Raw genomic sequence first — 14,700 nt, 5'->3', positions numbered from 1 at the left:
CCCCCGCCCCCTAATCGGAGGACTTTTCTGTCTGAAGCTCCTTGTAGCACCTGAGCCCCTTTTGTTTGCATTTTACAGCGATAGGACTGATTTGATGGATTTTTTTTAAAACCAAGGTTGAGTTCTGTCAATAATTTGTTGGGGTTTATCAAGTTGTTTATTCCACAAGACCATCAGAAAAGGAATAGGGAGGGCAGCACGGTGGCACATTGGTTAGCACTGATGCCTCAGCGCTGAGGTCCGAGGTTCGATCGCGGCCCCCGGGTCACTGTCCGTGTGGAGTTTGCATATTTTTCCCGTGTTTGCTTGGGTTTCGCCCACACAACCCAAAGATGTGCAGGGTAGGTGGATTGGCCACACTAAATTGACCCTTAATTGGAAAAAAATGAATTGGGTACTCTAAATTTTAAAAAGAAGAAAAGGAACAGGGACATCCGGTGGCGGCCATGGAGTGAGTGACCGCATATTTGGCAGCTCCGCTCATGGTAATCTTTTTGTGGCCTTTATGCCGGCTTTTAGAGGAATTTTGTCTGAAAAAGGTGCAGAAGTCACAGCAGAAGGGAGTGACCCCTAGTTTATGGAGCTGCGGTTCAGAAGTGCCCAGGGAAAATCCGAACCTGTTGGTTGAGGCGAGCTGGAAGCAGACAGCGCACGAGGAGATGGCGGATGTGCAGAGCCTGGCCCTGCTGGCTCAGTGGTCGAAGGACCAGTTGGTGAGCTTCCTGAATGAGAATTTCACCCAACAGCGGAAGGAAGGTTCGGAGGATCTGGCCCGGTCGGTGGACTCAATAGAGGCAGTTGTTGACCGCGTGGAGACGAAACTGGCAGCCCAGGGACAGGCGATCCAGAGGCTGGAGGAGCTGGCGGGGGAGCAGTCCACCTCGACGGCAGCAGAGATTGGGCTGGTGCGTGACCAGCAGAAGTTGGCTGCTGGAGAAAGTGGAGGACCTGGTTCTTGGAGGCAGAACATCCGGATCGTGGGTCTGCCGGAGGGAATCGAAAGATCGGACTCTGCTGCGTATGTGGGGAAGATGTTGGAGGAGCTGCTTGGGGAAGGTGCGTTTGACCGACCGTTGGTGGTGGATCGGACCCACAGAGCACTGATGCGCAAACCCCACGGGGGGTGAGCCTCCGAGGGCGATGGTGGTACGATTGCATTGATTCCTGGACTAGGAACACATCATCAGGTGGGCTAGGAAGACGAGGCGATGTACATGGGGAGGTGTTGGGATTCGGGTGCACCAAGACCTAGGAACAGACTTTGCAAAGAGGAGGGCGAGCTTTAATAAGGTCAAGTCAGCTCTGTACAAGAAGGGTATTAAGTTAGGTTTAGTGGACCCGGCTCGCCTATGGGTGACCTGGGAGCTGGGAGCTGTACTTTGGATTGGCGGAGGAGGCAGCAGACTTCGTGAAGGAAAATGGACTGGCAGGGGAAGGAGGACCTTGAACTTCAATTGCGGAGAACTGAACTTTTACAGAAATCTTTGGATCCTCACTGTCTTCAGGTGATGTCCCGGAGGACTGGAGAATAGCCAATGTTGTTTCTTTGTTTAAGAAGGGTAGCAAGGATAACCCAGGGAACTACAGGCCAACTACAGCCTTACGTCAGTAGAACATAGAACATAGAACACTACAGCGCAGTACGGGCCCTTCGGCCCTCGATGTTGCGCCGACCTGTGAAACCATCTGAAGCCTATCTGACCTACACTATTCCATTTTCATCCATATGTCTATCCAGTGACCACTTAAATGCCCTTAAAGTTGGCGAGTCTACTACTGTTGCAGGCAGGGCGTTCCACACCCCTACTACTCTCTGAGTAAAGAAACTGCCTCTGACATCTGTCCTATATCTATCACCCCTCAATTTAAAGCTATGTCCCCTCGTGTTGGTCATCACCATCCGAGGAAAAAGACTCTCACTGTCCACCCTATCTAACCCTCTGACTATCTTATATGTCTCTATTAAGTCACCTCTCAGCCTTCTCCTCTCTAACGAAAGCAACCTCAAGTCCCTGAGCCTTTCCTCCTAAGACCTTCCCTCCATACCAGGCAACATCCTAGTAAATCTCCTCTGAACCTTTTCCAAAGCTTCCACATCCTTCCTGTAATGTGGCGACCAGAACTGCACGCAGTACTCCAGGTGTGGCCGCACCAGAGTTATGTACAGCTGCAGCATGACCTTGTGGCTCCGAAACTCAATCCCCTGCTTATGAAGGCTAGCACACCATATGCCTTCTTAACAGCCCTATTAACCTGGGTGGCAACTTTCGGGGATTTATGTACCTGGATGCCGAGATCTCTCTGTTCATCTACACTACCAAGAATCTTGCCATTAGCCCAGTACTCTGCATTCCTGTTACTCCTTCCAAAGTGAACCACCTCACACTTTTCCGCATTAAACTCCATCTGCCACCTCTCAGCCCAGCTCTGCAGCTTATCTATGTCCCTCTGTATCCTATAACATCCTTCAGCACTATCCACAACTCCACCGACCTTCGTGTCATCTGCAAATTTACTAACCCATCCTTCTACACCCTCTTCCAGGTCATTTATAAAAATGACAAACAGCAGTGGCCCCAAAACAGATCCTTGCGGTACACCACTAGTAACTGAACTCCAGGATGAACATTTGCCATCAACCACCACCCTCTTCTTTCAGCTAGCCAATTACTGATCCAAACCGCTAAATCACCTTCAATCCCATACTTCCTTATTTTCTGCAATAGCAGGTATCAATGTTAGGGAAATTATTGGAGAGAATTCTTCGAGACAGGATCTACTCCCATTTGGAAGCAAATGGGCATATTAGCGAGAGGCAGCTCGGTTTGTATGAGCGAGAGGCAGCACGGTTTTGTAAAAGGGAGGTCGTGTCTCACTAACTTGATAGAGCTTTTCGAGGAGGTCACAAAGATGGTTGATGCAGATAGGGCAGTGGATGGTGTCTATACGGACTTCAGTAAGGCCTTTGACAAGGTCCCTCATGGTAGAGTGGTACAAAAGGTGAAGTCACACGGGATCAGGGTTGAGCTGGCAAGATGGATACAGAACTGGCTAGATCATAGAAGGCAGAGAGTAGCAATGGAAGGGTGCTTTTCTGATTGGAGGGCTGTGACGAGTGGTGTTCCGCAGGGATCAGTGCTGAGACCTTTGCTGTTCGTAGTATATATAAATGATTTGGAGGAAAATGTAACTGGTCTGATTAGTAAGTTTGCAGATGACACAAAGATTGGTGGAATTGTGGTTGGGATGAGGACCGTCAGAGGATACAGCAAGATTTAGATTGTTTGGAGACGTGGGCGGAGAGATGGCAGATGGAGTTTCATCCGGACAAATGTGAGGTAAAGCATTTTGGAAAGTCTTAATGCAGGTCGGGAATATACAATGAATGGTAGAACCCTGAAGAGTATTGACAGTCAGAGAGATCTAGGTGTACAGGTCCACAGGTCACTGAAAGGGGAAACACAGGTGGAGAAGGGAGTCAAGAAGGCATACGGCATGCTTGCCTTCATTGGCCGGGGCAGAGAGTATAAGAATTGACAAATCATGTTGCAGCTGTATAGGACCTTAGTTAGGCCACACCTGGAGTATAGTGTTCAATTCTGGTCACCACACTATCAGAAGGATGTGGAGGCTTTAGAGAGGGTGCAGAAAAGATTTACCAGGATGTTGCCTGGTATGGAGGGCATTAGCTATGAGGAGAGGTTGAATAAACTCGGTTTTTTCTCACTGGGACGACCGAGGTTGAGGGGCGACCTGATAGATACAAAATGATGAGGGGCATAGACAGAGTGGATAGTCAGAGGCTTTTTCCCAGGGTAGAGGGATCAATTACTCGGGGGCATGGGTTTAAGCTGCGAGGGGCAAGGTTGAGAGAAAATGTACGAGGCAAGTTTTTTACACAGAGGGTAGTGGGTGCGTGGAACTCACTGCCGGAGGAGGTGGTGGAAGCAGGGACAATAGCGACATTTAAGGGGCATCTTGACAAATACATGAATAGGATGGGAATAGAAGGATACCGACCCAGGAAGTGCAGAAGATTTTAGTTTAGATGGGCAGCATGGTTGGCACTGGCTAGGAGGGCCGAAGGGCCTGTTCCTGTGCTGTACTTTTCTTTGTTCTTTGTTTGTTGGGGGCAGCAGGGTAGCATGGTGGTTAGCATAAATGCTTCACAGCTCCAGGGTCCCAGGTTCGATTCCCGGCTGGGTCACTGTCTGTGTGGAGTCTGCACGTCCTCCCCCTGTGTGCGTGGGTTTCCTCCGGGTGCTCCGGTTTCCTCCCACAGTCCAAAGATGTGCGGGTTAGGTGGATTGGCCATGCTAAATTGCCCGTAGTGTCCTAATAAAAAAAGTAAGGTTAAGGGGGGGTTGTTGGGTTACGGGTATAGGGTGGATACGTGGGTTTGAGTGGGGTGATCATGGCTCGGCACAACATTGAGGGCCGAAGGGCCTGTTCTGTGCTGTACTGTTCTATGTTCTATGTTCTTTGAACTATGCTGTGAAAAAATTAGGTTTTTTTTATTGTTTGGGTTTCTTTTGTTTCTTTTCGGTTTTACGGTTCTGTGTGACGTTTGGTCAGTTTGCAGTGCTTTGTTCAGGGATGAGGGGTCTCTGTGTTCGGACCTTGGGAGGGATTGTTGGTTTGTTTTTATTTCTTGCTTTTGTTTTGACTGTTTGCACTAAGTGGGGGGGAGGGGGGGGGGGAATGAGAATCAGGGGTGTAGGATGCTAGGTGCCAGGCTAGCTGGGGGGGCTAGTTCACGGAAGCAAAGTGGGGGGGGGTGAGCTGAAGATCGATGTGGGGGGGGGGGGGGGGGGGGTGAGAGGGGGAATGGGAGTGCGGGGGATTATACTGCTGACGGGGAGGGGACTTTCAAAGCGGAGGAGGAGGAGTGTTGCCTGAGGGTGGGCCAGGGGAGGTGCGGGTCATGGGCCGCAGACTGGCCTGGGAGAGGTTATGGTCGATCAGCAGGGGAGGGGGTGGGCGGGGTACCTCCCGACCAGGCTGGTCATGTGGAATGTTAGGGGACTGAATGGGCCAGTCAAAAGGACCCTTGTGTTCGTGCATTTGAGGCAACTCAAGGCGGACGTGGCTATGTTGTAGGAGACACATCTGAAGGTGGGGGACCAGGTGAGGTGAAGGAAGGGATGGGTTGGACAGGTGTTCTATTCGGGGTTAGACTTTAAAACGAGAGGGGTGGCGATCTTGGTTAATGAGGTGGGGAATATAGAAGCGGACCCGGGGGGTAGATATGTTATGGTTAGTGGCAAGTTGGAAGGAATGACCGTGGTATTGGTAAATATATACGGCCCAAACTGGGATGATGTTAGATACATAGATAGATAGAAGATAGGAGCAGGAGGAGGCCTTTTGGCCCTTCGAACCTGCTCCGCCATTCTTCACGATCATGCTGATCATCCAACTCAATAGCCTAATCCTGCTTTCTCCCCATAGCCTTTGATCCCATTCTCCCCAAGTGCTATATCCAGCTGCCTCTTGAATATATTCAAAGTTTTAGCATCAACTACTTCCTGTGGTAATGAATTCCACAGGCTCACCACTCTTTATGTGAAGAAATGTCTCCTTAGCTCTGTCCGAAATGGTTTATCCTGAATCCTCAGACTGTGACCCCTGGTTCTGGACACACCCATCATTGGTAACATCTTCCCTGCATCTACCCTGTCTAGTCCGTTAGAATTTTATAAATCTCTATGAGATCCCCCCTCATTCTTCTGAACTCCAGCGAGAACAATCCCAACCTAGTCAATCTCTCCTCATATGACAGTCCCTCCATCCCTGGAATCAGTCTGGTAAACCTTCGCTGCACTCCCTCGAGAGCAAGAACATCCTTCCTCAGAGAAGGAGACCAAACTGCACACAATACTCCAGGTATGGCCGCACCAAGGCCCTGTACAATTGCAACAACACATCCCTGCTTCTATACTTCCATATGTTGAGTTTGTTGGACGGGAGCTGGGGAAGATCCCGGACCGAGACTCACATCGACTGATTATGGGGGGAGATTTCAACACGGTCCTGGATCCAAGGCTGGACCGGCCGAGTTCTAGGTCTGGGAGGGTATCAGCTATGGCAAGGGAGCTCAGCGGTTTCATGGAGCTCAGAGGGGAGCTTGATCCGTGCAGCTTTGGGAGGCCGAGGAGTAAGGAATACTCGTTCTACTCCCATGTGCGTAAGATGAATTCTCGGATAGACTTTTGTGTTATGAATAAGATGCTGCTGGCTGAGGTGGTAGATGCTGAATATTCCTCAATAGTGATGGCAGACCACGCCCTGCACTGGGTGGACTTGCAAGTCAGCAAAGGAAAGGCCCAGCACCTGCAATGGAGGTTGGATGTGGGGCTGTTAGCGGAGGAGGAGGCGTGTGAGCGGGTAAGGAAGGCTATTCGGGGATACATCAGGATCAGTGACATGGGTGAGGTTTCGGAGGGGGTGGTTTGGGAGGTGCTGTCGGTGGTTATCAGGGGGAATTCATCTCAATTCAGGCCCATAAGGAGAAGGCTGAGCAGGCGGAGTTGGACAGACTGGGAGGCAAATTTTACAGGTGGACAGGAGGTACGCGGAGTCTCCGGATGACGGGCTGTTGAAGGAGCTTCAGAGACTGCAGCTGGAATTTGGGCTCCTGTCCACAGGTAAGGCGAAGGGACAGCTGAGGAGGGTAAAGGGGGCGGTTTATGAATATGGGGAAAAGCCAGCAGGATGTTGGCTCATCAGCTGGGGAAACAAGAGGCGGCGAGACAGATTGGGAAAGTGAGAGTTACAAGGGGAAAGTGTGAATGATATGTTTTGCGAGTTTTATAGTAAATTGCAGAAATCGGAAGCCGATGCCGGGGAGAAGGGTGGCGAGAGGGTGGCTGGAGTTTCTGAGGATAGAGGAGGAGTTGGTGGAGGATTTGGGAGCCCCAATTGGGCTTGGGAAAGTTACAGACGGGTTGGGGGCGATGCATTCGGGTAAAGCAACGGGACCAGACGGATGCCTGGTTCAGTTTTATAAAATGTTTTCCGGGCTGTTGGGCCGCTCCTGGTAAAGGCTTTCCATGCGTCAAAGGAGCTGGGAGTGCTCCCCCGAACGTTAGTGCCTGCTGTGGGTCTCCTTGCTAAATGTGGATGCAAAATTGCTGGCAAAGATCTTGACCACACGTAGAGAGGATTGTGTTCTGTGGGTAATAGAGGAAGACCAGATGGGATTTGCGAAGGGACGACACCTGACATCCAATATTAGACGGCTCCTAAATGTGATAATGATGCCTGCGGAGGGGCGCGAGGTCGAGTTGGTGGATGCAGAAAAGACCTTTGATCGGGTGGAGTGGAAGTATTTGTGGGATGTCCTGGGAAGGTTTGGGTTTGGGCAGGGATTTGTGGATTGGGTCTGGTTGTTACATCAGGCACTGGTGGCGAATGTAGGGACAAACCGGGTTTGATCAGAATATTTTAGTCTGTGTCGCGGGACGAGACGAGTGTCCACTCTCCCCCCTACCGTTTACCCTGGCCATAGAGCCTTTGGCAATGGCGCTGAGAGCATCGAACATTTGGCGGGGGATCGTGAGAGGGGGGTGGACGATTTGCTGCTTTATAACGGACACGTTGGGGAGAATTTCAGGAATTATGGGGATACTGGTGGAATTTGGTCGGTTCTCAGGTTACAAACTGAATATGGGCAAGAGTGAGGTCTTTGAAATCCAGGCAAGGGGGCAGGAGAGGAGACTGAGGGAGATGCCGTTCAAAGTGGTGGGAGGGAGTTTTAGGTACCTGGGGAGGGACTGTGGCAAGGGACTGGGGTCAGCTTAATAAACTAAATTTTTATTTTTTTAATTTAGAGTACCCAATTCATTTTTTCCAATTAAGGGGCAATTTAGCATGGCCAATCCACCTAACCTGCACATTTTTGTGTTGTGGGGGCGAAACCCATGCAAACACGGGGGGAATGTGCAAACTCCACACGGACAGTGACCCAGAGCCGGGATCGAACCTGGTACCTCGGTGCTGTGAGGCAGCAGTGCTAAATTCATAAACTAAATTTGGGCAGGTTGATTCAGCAAATGGAAGGGGACTTCCGTAGGGGGGGACATGCTCCCGCTGTCATTGGCGGGGAGGTTACAGACTGTGAAAATGACAATCTTCCCGAGTTGGCTGTTCGTGTTTCCATGTCTTCCAATCTTCATCCCCAAGGCATTTTTTAGAACGCTGAGTGCGGAGATCTCGGGTTTTATATGGGCCGGGAAAGCCCCGAGGGCGAAGAAGGTCACCCTTGAGCAGGGGTGCGGGGAGGGGGGCTTGGCCCTTCCAAACTTTATTAATTACTACTGGGCAGCTAATATATCGATGGTCAGGAAATGGGTCGTGGGGGAGGGGTCGGTGTGGGAGCGAGTGGAGGTGGCATCTTACAAGGGCATCTTACAAAGACACAAGTCTGAAGGCTTTGTTAACAACACCTCTGCCGACTCGGCACTCCACAAGCCCAGTGGTAGTGGCAGCCCTGAGAGTGTGAAGGCAATGGAGGCAGCACATCGGGCTGGAAGGGGTGTCGGTGTGGTCACCGATCGGTGCTAATCGCCGGTTCGCTCTGGGGGGGGGGGGGGGGGGGGGGGGGGGGGGGGGGGGGGGGGGGCTGGATGGGGGCTTCAGGCGATGGCAGCGGGAGCGATTTGGGGATCTCTTCATTGAGGAGGGTTTCCCGAGCCTGGAGGAGTTAGAGGAGGAGTTTGGGTTGCTGGGTGGGAACGGGTTCCAGTACCTGCAGGTACGGGGTTTTGTTCGGAGGCAGGTCCCGAGCTTCCCTCGCCTCCCACTAAGGGGGCTACAGGATAAGGTGATGTCAAAAACAGGGGTTGGGGAGGGGAGGGTCTCGGTAATATATAAGGAACTGATGGAGTGGGAAGGGGTTCCAATTGGGGAGGTGAAGAGGAAGTGGGGGGAAGAGCTGGGAGGGGAGGTGGAAGTCGGGTTATGGGAGGAGCCCTGAGGAGAGTCAATGCATCCTCGCTGTGTGCCAGGCTCAGCCTGATCCAGTTCAAGGTGGTCCACAGGGCTCATATGACTATGGCCCAAATGAATAGGTTTTTTAGGAGATGTAGGACAGGTGTGGTCGGGGGGGGGGGGGAGAGTCCTGCGAACCATGTACACATGCTCTGGGCGTGTCCGAGGTGAGGGGATTTTGGTTGGGATTCTCAGATGTCAGATCAGAGGTCCTGGAAGGGAGGGTGACTCAGAGTCCAGAGGTGGCAGTATTTGGAGTGTCGGGAGATCCGGGAGCCCAGGGGAGGAGAGAGGCTGATGTTTTGCCGTTTGTTCCCTGGTGGCCCGGAGACAGATTTTGTTGGAATGGAGGGGCTCGGAGCCTCCAAAGTCAGGGGTTTGGGTCAGTAACATGGCAGGGTTTATTTGGCTAGATAAAATTAAGTTCGCCTTAAGGGGTTCACTACGGGGGTTCGCTCGGAGGTGGCAGCCGTTCATCGACTTCTTCAAGTAGAATTAACCGTCAGCAGGAGGGAGGGGGGTGAAAGGGGGAGGCATGGAAGTGACGGATAAGGGCAGGGAATCTAATGTATGAGTAGCTAGGGTTTAGGGCTGGGGGGAGTTGGGTGTATTATTGTGGAGTTTTTGCATGTATTGGGTCTCTTCGTTGTTTAAAATGTTAAAATTATAAATGCCTCAATAAAATATTTTCCAAAAATATAATGAAAAGTACCAGGAGTAGGCCATTCGGCCCCTCAAGCTCCATCATTGGATAGGATCATGGCTGATCTGACATTCCTAACGTCCACTTTCCTGCCCTTTCCCTGTAGCCCTTGATTTCTTTACTGATCAAGAATCTATCCGTCGCAGCCTTAACTATACACAAGGAATCTGCCCCAACAGTTCTCAGTGGCACGGTGTTCCAAAAACCTACAGCCCTCTGAGAAAAGAAATTCCTCCTCATATCAGTCTTAAATTGACACCTCTTTATTCTGAGACGATACCCTCTGGTCCTAGACTCTCCCAAGAGGTGAAACATCCCCTCAGTATTTACCCTGTCAAGCCCTATAAGAATCCTATAAGTTTCAGTGAGATCACCTCCCAATCTGTTTAACCTTTGCTCATAAAACAACCGCTCCATACCAGGAACCATCCCAGTGAACCTTCTCTGAACCACCTCTCATGAAATAATATCTTTCCTTCAATAAAGGGACAAATACTGAATACCAATCTGTCTCGCAACATTTCATTCAGTGATGGTCTGAATTCACAATGTTCTGCCAATTTTTGTAATCGGACTCAAAATTAATTGACAGGTTCCCCTGGGATTCTCCCTGCTGTGTTAAAGCAGTATCTCTGGAATCTAACTGAGAGCTTCAGATCATAGTGGTTTCTTATCAATTCTACTGACTCGTTAAAAGTCTTTGAGTCAAGGGCCTCTAATAGGTCAGACTTTTTATCGCACTGAATATGGGCCCCCGCATGCTTTCTGTTTTTCATCTCCCTCAATATCATTAGCCTGGAAGAAGTAATGTATGAGCTCTGTACTAGGCGCAGTCTTCGCCTGCACCATAGAGTTCAAGTTTACTGAAGAGAGGCTTTTTTTTTCTTACCAGAGGGTACGCTTGTTTTTGACAATGAAGGCTGTCTGAAGAAAAAAAAAACACTTGTTTACTCCTCGTCGCCAATGTCATAATCTCGTCAAGGCCAGTCTTCCAACACCACACTCTTTTAATGTAAATAGCAGAAAATGTTGCAGTCACGGCTTTCAGCGCAGAAGTCCTAACCCGGGGCCTGTACAGGATACATGTCCGGGTTGAATCAGCGGGTTTTAAACTCCCGCTCCTTTTCTTATATTCTTGATGTCGCGAGGAATTAAGGGCTATGGGGAGAATGCTGGGAGGTGGAGTTGAAATGCCCATCAGCCATGATTGAATGGCGGAGTGGACTCGATGGGCCGAATGGCCTTACTTCCACTCCTATGTCTTATGGTCTTATGGTCCTCATTTCTCACTGAGTGAGCTCCCGCCCGCTCTCGAGGGAAATTGATATTCCACAAACCACATGGGGTGACCTATTGATGACACCCATGTCCTGTGTGGCCACCATAATATTTGCGTATTCCACCAGGTCCCTTTGCTCCTGCATCTCCTTTATTTTGTTTTGCCTCTCATTCTTCCTACAATAATTTACCATCTTGCTCTTCCGTGGAGTACATTTCATCTGCCATGTGGCAATCCATTCTGCCAGCTTGTCTATGTCATCTTGAGGTCTAGCACTATCCTCCTCCATCACAGTTTGAAGTTTTTTGTCTTCTGAAATTTGTACACCCAATTTAGGTCATTAATATAGATTAAATAAGGCAGGTGTACTAACATTGTCCCCTGGGGAATCCCAGTGTATTCCTGCTTCCATTCTGAGAAACTACTCTTCACCACTGCTCCCTCTTTTCTCTCTCAGTTAATTTTGTATCCATGTTTATTAGACATCTTTTGGAAGTCCATGTATAGCTTCACCTTGGTTCTTTTTTTCTTATTGCAGTACCCTCATCAATCCCCTCTGTTACCTCATCAAAAAATGCAATCATTAGTTAAAGATGATGGGCCGAATGGTTTCCTTCTGTGCTGTCTCATGCATGGTTTTCTTTACAATCTGTATCAAAGGGTGCCTTTATCAGCCATATCCAAAACTATGGACCTAGAAAATCCAAGAATCTGCTCCCAGTTTGTGCTGAATGCCCCTGAGCTTGAGGAGGGGAAAGATCAGATAGGTGCACTGTCATTCATCACTATCCAGTAGCCCTTGCTGGAAGGTTCATGTGCATGGACGTAAGTGAGAAGAGATGGTAATTGGCCATGGTGGCTTCCATATTTGATTAGTTTGCCAACACTGACTGTCTGTGCTCACTGCCTAGGGTCACGTATGAAGAATAGCCACTTGGGCGAGGTACTGGAGGGTGCCCAGTACCCTTGGACCAGTACCGAAACAGGAGTCAGCACCTTAAGGAGAGAAGGTGAGGAAATAAGAAGCAGGAAGAAAATGGATCTATTCTTCTTGAAACTTCACGATAGTGTGAGCAGTTATGACAAGAGAACGACATGGGTCTGCAAACTGAAATTATTGAATGTACAGTGTTTGTAACAGCATTGTGTAACTTTAAATATTAATAATTGTGGATGTTCATATGATCAAAACTAACTATAAATGGCATCTGAGAGCATAATTCATCAAGATTGTTTTATGTTAACATTATTAACAAAGCTGAAACTGATGAAGGTTAATTGTTGGAAACTCAGATTGAACAATGTGTCAAAAGATGGCAAGTATGTCGAAACTTAGAAATTTGAACTGGTATGAATTGTGCCTTCATATGTAACGTATTTTCCTTCATGATATCTTCTATCATGTGACCATCCGAAGTTATTAATGTTAAAAGTTTCACAACGCCTTTTTAAACACTATATTATAGGATGAGCCTGTCGCAGCCCTTCTGTCTCGTAAGACAATGGTTTGCGCCATGGTGGTCAACTCTGTGTTAGACATCACTCCGGCATGGCAGTCTCTGCCTCATTTGCTACAGAGAAATACAGTGGCTGAGAAGGTGCATGATCCGCTGGCCTCTGTTTTGAACTGGGTGAACTGTGCTGTTTTATGGCACAACAGATCCCAGTTCCCCCAACCTGCAAACTGCATACTAGAAAATCTACTTGCTTCTAATGTTTTCCTGTTTCTGGATTACCAGATATTGTTGAAGATTTATTGCCATTGTTGTTCCGAGGATCAAGCCTCCCATCCCTTGTGATTTTGAACATAACTTTTCCTCTCAATAGATTTGCAACTCTGGTGTGCAGGCTGCTTCCTCTCCTTGACATTATGGCCTACCAATATTAGATTGAGACTCTTGAGTTGTCAATCACAGAGGTTACCAACCCGACAAATGTCCCAATCTTTGTTTTAGAAACAGCTGTCAGACAAAGTCACTCGCCCAGCTTGGAGCCTCCCCTTTGAGCTAGGACCAGTGTGGGAAACCCCGCTGATCCTGAAACTAATGCACTTTCCATTAATATTGAATGGAAATACTTTCAGGTCATGGTCTGAAATGGAATCATTGAATGTGAGAACTTTGGTTAGTTGACGGCTGAGCTTCAGTTTATCAAGTGAAATGCCAGTTTCAAACTGAAGTGAGAGATAGCTACTGCAGTGCTGTTATAATGCTTTACAATCCAATCCTAACACAAGAATGCAAGTTTAAAAATTCAGGACAGACAAAGATCTATTTTACCACATTGCATTAGCTTTGCATTTATAACGAGGTGGGGTTAAAGATTTTTTTAAATCCCCAACATTATACAATTCTGCAAACCAAAGAATGGCTTCAGGATCCTTGTCTGTATACAGACCCCTGATTCTTCCTGGGTTTGAGGAAGTCAGCAGAGCAGTTTAGCTCATATTATTTATTGCATAATTTTCATACATTACTACCACTAAATTCCTATTCAGCGGCAGTGACCTGGCCGAATAATTAAGATAACATTAGGTACAAATCATTGCCACATTCATGGCACTTCTTATTTTCATTTGATTGAACACTTATGGATGTGGAAAATTAAGAAATAAGGCCAATTTGGCATTCTTGATGCAGTGTTTCTCACAGGGAGTGCTAGTTACAAACTCTGAATCTTGAAGTGTTTGATTTTCCATCCAATTAATTAAATGAACGAAGGTGCAGTTTAGAAATGAAACGCTGGGGTGAATTCTCCGCCTCCCCAGACTCGTGTTCCTTGCACCGTTGCTGACAGTGGGATGCTCCATTCCCGCTGCCGGCCAATTGGATTTTCCATTGTAGCCACCTTCCCCCGACTTAAGCTTCACACCCAGCCAATGCGGCATGTGATCCGAAATCACAATTCTTGCTACCCGCCATCAGCACCGCCTGACTTGCCATGAAAAAAATAAATTCCAGAGACCACCGTGTACACGTGCGAAGGAATACTCCCAACCTCCTGGCTTCCTGAACCTCCACCATCCCCAATCTATCCATAAATCCGCCCAGCTTGCTCTCCATCCTCGACCTTCCCATCGACTTGGGGCTCGATCTGTCCACCTTCAGCTTCATCGCACAGTTAAAATCCCCTCTCATGATCAGCTGGTGCGAATCCAAGCCCGAAATCGCCCCTAATACTCTCTTTACAAAACCTGCACCATCCCAGATAGGCACATAAACATTAACTGACACCACTGGCGTCTCCTCTAACATCCCACTCATGCACTCACTAACTCGCACCTGCCCGGCACCCACAAACCCCGTTTTCTTGTTCAACAAAATGGCCATCCCCCTTGACTTTCAGTCAAACTCTGAGTGAAATAATTGTCCCACCCATCCCGTCCTCAGTCTAACCTGATCCTTCACCCGGAGATGCATCTCCTTGCAAGAAAATCACCTCCTCTCTCAGACCCCTCAGCTGAGCAAAAAACCCAGTACCTCTTGACCGGTTCTTTTGGCCCACGGACATTCCATGTCACAATTCTTCCCGGAGGCTTGCGTCCACCCCCCCTCTATCATCCGCCATCATCCCCCCCTTTGGTTTTGCCTCGCCCAATCCCATTCTGAATCGTGCCCATACAAGATGGCCTCCCCACCCCGTCCATGACCACGCTCATCCTCCAAATCTACCCTGTCGCACTCTTCCCCCGCTCCACCACCTAACCTGGCCAACCCTCGCAGACTCC

At 48.8% G+C, this 14,700-nt stretch overlaps 1 protein-coding gene across 34 annotated transcripts in view; it reads left to right on the top strand.

Annotated features, from left to right (window-relative positions):
• LOC119967772 (regulating synaptic membrane exocytosis protein 1-like) overlaps window positions 1-14,700 on the top strand; it is a 1,070,524-nt gene that overhangs the window by 901,569 nt on the left and 154,255 nt on the right. For 27 of the 34 annotated variants that reach the window (XM_038800731.1, XM_038800737.1, XM_038800741.1 and 24 more), the window contains one exon: window positions 11,885-11,983. The exons of the other annotated variants lie outside the window; for them this stretch is intronic. In XM_038800731.1, the coding sequence (XP_038656659.1) occupies window positions 11,885-11,983 (99 nt within the window). The remainder of the gene's footprint in view (window positions 1-11,884; window positions 11,984-14,700) is intronic. 34 annotated transcript variants of the gene reach the window in all.

This window comes from Scyliorhinus canicula, chromosome 6, assembly GCF_902713615.1.
Source record: "Scyliorhinus canicula chromosome 6, sScyCan1.1, whole genome shotgun sequence".
In the NCBI taxonomy this organism is placed as follows: Eukaryota; Metazoa; Chordata; class Chondrichthyes; order Carcharhiniformes; family Scyliorhinidae; genus Scyliorhinus; species Scyliorhinus canicula.
The sequence above is the reverse complement of the archived record's forward strand: the minus strand, read 5'-3'. Positions and strand labels throughout refer to the sequence as shown.